Here is a 6,445-nt window from a genome sequence, read left to right on the forward strand (position 1 = left end):
CTTCTTCTTCTTTCTTCTTCTTCTTCATTTTTAAGACCTTAACTATTTATGGACAGATGAGAATTTAGCTCTTTTACACCACTATCTCCTCTACCTTTTCCCCAAATGATTTTGTTCACTTCTTGGGGTTTCTTTTTCCCCTGAGGTTAAAAATCACCTCATTGGCTTAGTTTCTGCAATTTCACAATGGTGATTTAAAAAATATATACATTTTTATTGATTTTAGAGAGGAAGGGGGGAGAGAGAAATAGAAACATTGATGATGAGAGAGTCATCCATCAGCTGCCTCTTGCATGCCCCCCACTTGGGATTGAGCCCACAACCCAGGCACATGCCCTGACCGGGAATCAAACCGTGATCTCCTGGTTCATAGGTCAACGCTCAACCACTGAGCCACGCTGGCCAGACCCTGCTGCTCTATTTAAAATTGCATCCTGCCCTGGCCGGTTTGGCTCAGTGGATGGAGCATCGGCCTGCAAACTGAAAGGTCCCAGGTTCGATTCCGGTCAAGGGCACACGCCTGGGTTGTGGGCTCGATCACCAGTGGGGGACTTGCAGGAGGCAGCTGATCAATGATTCTCATCATGGATGTTTCTATCTCTCTGTCCCTCTTCCTTCCTCTCTGAAATCAATTTTATATATATATGTAAATTTTTAAAAATAAAATTGCATCCCACTTTCTCTGCACCTGCATCACTGTAACAGGTGTGTGTGGCGGGGGGATAAGAGGTAGGTAGGCGTATCGTGAAGGAGATACAACTGGGACAGTAAGGAATTGTCGGATATGAAGGAGTTTAAGTGCAATGAAGCCACTGAAGGGTTCTGAACAGAGCGGGACAAGATCCACCTTGTATCTTAACAGGACGCCAATGCCTCCCAGCTTGAGAATAGGCCGAGGGCGGGCAAGGCAGGCACAGGGATAGACGGGCAGCCAGAGACAGGGTGCTTAGACCAGGCTGGGGGCAGTAGAGGTGGAAGGAAGGGAGCAGATTCTGAATGGATCTTGAAGGTAGAGACACCAGCACTTGCTGATGAGCTGGATATGGATGGCCCTGACCTCCTCAAATCCCCAGGAACCCTGCAATGCATTACCCTCCTCCCACAAAGGGGTCCACAATCCCCCGCCTGCTCCCTGTGTGCCCTGCCTGCTCCCCATGTGCCCCGCCCTCTCCCTGTGCCCCGCCTGCTCCCCGTGTGCCCCGCCTGCTCCCCATGTTCCCCAACCACCCACCTGCCCCAAGAGAAAAGCCACACAGACTCCATTTTCCCAATGTTTAATTAGGAAAAAATGTACATGAACAAAGGAAAACTCATGCAACAAAAGAGGAGAGAGTGGGGTTTCCGGGACCTCGAGATGGGGCCAGATTCCTCGAAAGAGGCAGAAACACAAAGGAGTAAGGCACTGCCGCCTCGGCCCCTCGGGGCGGGCGCAGGACAGGGCAGCTGAGGATGAGGGTCCAAAGGCAAGTCAGACAACACTGAAGGAGGTTTGGCAGTAGGGCCGGGAGAAAGTTCTGGAGCCCAGGCCCAGGTCAGGCCCCGGAATGAACGTCTAGTTACAGCTCTCAGGTGCTTGGAGAGAACGGGGCCCCTTGAGGATGCGCAGTCCAAGTCCCAAGAGGTTTGGAGGGGGACGCTGTGGTCCCGCTGCAGGGGACCCCTTGGCACAGCCACAGTCCGAGGGCAGCTTAGGGTGCATCACCCCAAGCGCTGCTGGTGCCGAGGCCATGGCGAGGGCGAGGTGCCAAGGCTGATGGTGTCACAGGATCAGGACAACTCAAGGAAGAGAATGAGGGTGGCAACATCCCGGGGGGGCGGGGCGGGGGGGCGGTATTTACAGATGGAGGCAGTGAGGCAGAGATAAATTAAATAAATAGGTGGTTGGGGGTATAAATAGTAAGGGGGGCAGGGGCTGTCACACACCTGGGCACAAGGGCAGGAGGCTGGGGGTATTGCTGCTGCTGGGGTGGGGGGCTAGGTCCTGTCACCCCCTCCCCGCCTGCAGGGCCCAAAGCAAGGCACTAATGAAGGGGGTTCGGGGGCATATTGGCCCGCTGACCTGGCCTGCGCCACCCAATCCCGGGCTCAGCCCTGAGCCCCAGGCGTGAGCCCCCCCTCTCGACAGGACGACGACCCAGGACCGGGAAGCCCCCTCCTCACCGGCTTCGCCACCCTTAGCTGTTGCTGGACATGAGGCTGATGATCTGCTCCAGCTTCTGGCGCAGCTTATGCTTCCGACACGAGGCGTCTCTGTCCAGGGCGGTGAGAACCTGCGGGAGGGAGGGAGGCCAGGGGCTGGGTTCGCAGTGGGAGGTGGTTTCCTCCCAGGCAAAGCCGCTGCCCCGGAGGTCTTGAGTTCTTCCCTCTCTCCAGCCTCAGCGGCTGCATCCCTCCTCCCCTGCGGCCCTCAGGGCCCTAGGCGCCTGGGAAAGGCTCCAATCTCTCACCTCTGAACACACCTCCAGCCTCCTCCACCCCAGATCCGCCTCCAGCTGCAGAACTTCCTCCTCTTCTCTCTCCACAGCCAGAATGCGGCCCTCCCACGAGTGGTCTGGACTCACCGTCCCCGATCTCCCTTTCTCATCCCCTCCCAATTCCTCCCCCCACCCCGAAAAAACCTCTCTTGTCCAGGTCTCCACCATCTTGTCACCAAACCCAGCCAGCGTTCTCAGGCTCCTTGACCATCAGCAGCACCTGACAGCTGAGCGCTCTCTCCTCCCTGACCCTCCTCCACGGGGCCAGGGTTCCTCACACATGTTCCAGGATCAGCTCTCTACTCTTGGGGTCCGTCCCACCTGCTGGCCACCCCCTCTTCTGTCTCCACTACTGGCTCCCTTCCTTCTCTGCCACCTCTGAGTGTCCCAGGGCCCCAGGGCTCAGTGCTCGGGCCACCGGTCCCTCTGCACCCACTCCCGGCCGCCCTGGCTGAGCTCATCCAGGCTCAGGGCCTTCAGGGCCATGTCCTGGCTCACAAATCCGTATCTTCAGCCAACAATACATCCTGAGGTCCACACCTCTATGCCCCTTGCCTCCTGCCACCTCCAGTCACAAATCCCACAAGCCCTAGAAAGGACTGTCCATGCCCACCTTCTGGCCCCACCCCCCTCAGCCTGTCCCTCCCAATGCCCCTGGCCCTCAACTCTTGCCCAACCAGAACTGTGTACTCTAGCCAGTGGCTTCTCTTCTGGGTCCTTTAAATCCCAGCATCGAGGCGAGTGTCATGTGTGCTGGCCTAGCGGCCTGCTTGGGGGAGTGATCATGAGCAATCTAACAGATGGGCTCCTGCCTGGCCGGTGTGGCTCAGTGGTTGAGCATCCACCTATGAACCAGGAGGTCCTGGGTTCGATTCCTGGTCGGGGCACATGCCTGGGTTGCAGGCTCCATCCCCAGTGGGGGGCGTGCAGGAGGCAGCCGATCAGTGATTCTCTCTCATCTTTGAAGTTTCTATTTCTCCCTCTCCCTTCCTGTCTGAAATCAATACAAATATATTAAAATAAATAAATAAGAGATGGGCTCCCTATCCCATCTGTCCCCTCCACATCCTGTGGCATTCCTCGACTCCCACCAAGACCCCTGCTTTGTCACTCTGGGAGCAGCACACACCTCCTGGTGGTACTTGGTGACATAGAAGTAGAGCTCACTGAGCGCGCTTAGGACACTGAAGTCGCTGGCATGGAGGCGGGACTGCTCCACCAGGTAGGCGTCCATGTCCTGGTCACTGATGGATGCCATCTTGGCAATGTCCCGGTAGTACCTGTTGGGACCCTGAGGTCACACACATGGGCAGGTGGCACAAAAGTCCAAGTCCCTGCCCTGGCTGCCAGGCCAGCCTCTGGGCCTTTGTCCTATAGTTGGCCCACCTCAGAGAAGCCAGCCCACAGAGGGGCAGCTCCTGCCCCCCTCCACCCACGGCAGCTCCGCTGGGACTGCCTGGTTCCACCCACCCCCCCCAACAACCTGGGGCCACAGGGCAGGGCCCACCTCTCCACCCAACTCTTGTAGTTCGGGATGTCCTTGGCATAGAGCAGCTTATTGGAGGGTGAGTCCTTGCCCAGGCGGTGCTCGGACGTGGAGCAGGAGTCCATGAAGGTCTGGGCCACCACCGACAAGCAGGCGTCCGTGATGCTGCTCTTGTGGATGTCGAACACAAACTGCGGATTCTTGATCACATTCACCCAGAAGCGCAGGGGCAGGCTGCATGGACGGACACACACCCGCAGCTCCCTCGTCTCCCAGAAGCACCCTCCCAGAGCCCTTCCCTTCCATGGTTCCTGGCTGGCCAGCCCACGTCTTGCCCAGAGCAGCAAGAGTGACATGTTTAGGGTTAACAGCCTTTTCTTTAAGTTTCTGCCAGAGACATAAAGAGTTACCACATGGCCCTGGCCGGTTTGGCTTAGTGGATAGAGCATTGGCCTGCGGACTGAAGGGTCCCGGGTTCGATTCCAGTCAAGGGCACATGCCTGGGTTGCAGGCTCGATCCCCAGTGTGGGGCATGCAGAAGGCAGCCAATCAATGATTCTCTCTCATCATTGATGTTTCTATCTCTCTCTCCCTCTCCCTTCCTCTCTGAAATCAATAAAAATATATTTTTTTAAAAAAGAAGTTACCACATGGGGGCTGGCAGGCGTGGCTCAGTGGTTGAGTGTCAACCTATGAACCTGGAGGTCATGGATCGATTCCAGGTCAGCGCATATGCCCAGGTTGCGGGTTTGATCCCCAGTAGGGGGCGTGCAGGAGGCGGCTGATCAATGATTCTCTCTCATCATTGATGTTTCTATCTCGCTCTCCCTTTGCTTTCCTCTCTGAAATCAATAAAAATATATTTCTTGCCCTGGCTGGTTTGGCTCAGTGGATAGAGCATCGGCCTGCGGACTGAAGGGTCCTGGGTTTGATTCCTGGTCAGGGCACATGCCTGGGTTGCGGGCTCGATCCCCAGTGAGGGTTGTGCAGGAGGCAGCCAATCAATGATTCTCTCTCATCATTGATGTTTCTATCTCTCTCTCCCCTCTCCCTTCCTCTCTGAAATCAATAAAAAATATATATTTTAAAAAATTAAGAAATATATCTATTTCTTAAAAAAAGAGCTACCACATGAGCCGAGCTACCAGCATCTGTGCCCCACGCAAGGTCCTAAGGGCTAAGGACCACTGCAGGGTACTGGCCCCACTAACCCCAGGCAAATGCCCTACAGAGCCCACCTCCGAATGGCGCTCACTCGCCCTCTTTGCTTGCTGCCACCTTGAATGCTGGTCCTCTCCTGCCTGGACAGCCAGTCCAGCTCCCATAAGTTGCCCCAACTAACTCTGTGGTCCCTGAGTTTTGGCAAAGCCAGCAGCCTCTTCTGACCATCCACCCCTAGAGGGGCCGGCAGCAGGAGGGCGCAGGGCAGTACCAGTTGCTCTTCCAGGTGTGGCGTACGTCAGGGTCACTGATCTGGCGCTGGTCGGCCTGCTCATCGAGGAAGTCGAACATGTACTTGATGGCCAGGGGCAGGGCCGAGCCCCGGTGCGCCGTGCTGAACACCGTCTCAAAGAGGTCGTCCACGAACTTCTGCAGCGTGCCCTGCGGGGGACAGCAAACATACAGGCCGTGAGGGAGCCGGGTCGGGATGTCCCCGCAGCGGGACAGAGGGGGACAGAGGGGGACAGAGGCTTGGCAGTGAGAAGGCGGCACGGGGCCGGCCCGCACCTTGGTGGCCAGTAGCCGCGTCAGGTAGATCTCGGAGACCATCTTGCTGCCACGGTCCCCCTCGCGGTGGTCAGCGTGGTCGTGGTTCTTCACCAGGTGCCACAGCTTGGTGCCCGTCTCCTGGTCAGGCGTGATCATGGGCGCCCGAGAGCGGAGGCTGTCGGGGCTGCTGGCCGTGCGAAGCAGGCTCTCTGGGGCAGAGGACCAGTTGGCCCTTTAGGCAGCGGGGCCCCACCAGCCACCACGGGGGCGCTTGCCGCACTCTGTCCTGGGGGCCCAGCAGGCTGAGGGGACCTGTATGCTCTTGCCGGCCCACCCACTACTAACTGGAGACCTTCTAAGGCCAAAGCCCAGGGAGGCCACCAGAGCAAGCTGGCTGCTCCGACAGGGGCTCCCCGTGACCGCGGTCACAGCCTCATAGGGCACATGGAGGCCCCCACACAGGACACCTACCGTAGCGGCTGAGGGAGCGGGTGAAGGTGAAGGAGTTGGCCATGTTATAGGCGGACACTTGTTTGGGCACCAGTGCCACCAAGGAGCCATCTGTCACCTGGAGACCCCAGAGACAAAGGGGGCAGCGCAGGCGGTGAGGAGCCCAGGGGCCCGGGTCACGCCCCCCCCCCCAGACCCTGCGGTGTGTGCAGAATAGCTCCCGAGGCTCCCTGAGGAGGAAGGGAGCCAGGACCCTGCTCCTGTGTCATCAGGGCAGGGCCACAGCTCCCAGGTGGCCCTGGGGGTGAGCGGGGCCCCGGCCCCT

At 58.0% G+C, this 6,445-nt stretch overlaps 1 protein-coding gene across 1 annotated transcript in view; it reads right to left on the reverse strand.

The window, feature by feature from the left end:
- Nucleotides 1–1,272: 1,272 nt before the first annotated feature.
- Nucleotides 1,273–6,445, reverse strand: part of PLXNA3 (plexin A3) — a gene marked incomplete at its 5' end in the record, with an annotated part of 15,269 nt that continues 10,096 nt past the window's right edge. Inside the window, 6 exon segments of the mRNA XM_023752982.1 lie at nt 1,273–2,270; nt 3,604–3,754; nt 3,982–4,194; nt 5,393–5,562; nt 5,689–5,879; nt 6,142–6,290. Coding sequence (XP_023608750.1) covers nt 2,175–2,270; nt 3,604–3,754; nt 3,982–4,194; nt 5,393–5,562; nt 5,689–5,879; nt 6,142–6,290 — 970 coding nt within the window.

The sequence above is a fragment of the Myotis lucifugus genome, unplaced genomic scaffold (genome assembly GCF_000147115.1).
Source record: "Myotis lucifugus unplaced genomic scaffold, Myoluc2.0 scaffold_40, whole genome shotgun sequence".
Classification (NCBI taxonomy): domain Eukaryota; kingdom Metazoa; phylum Chordata; class Mammalia; order Chiroptera; family Vespertilionidae; genus Myotis; species Myotis lucifugus.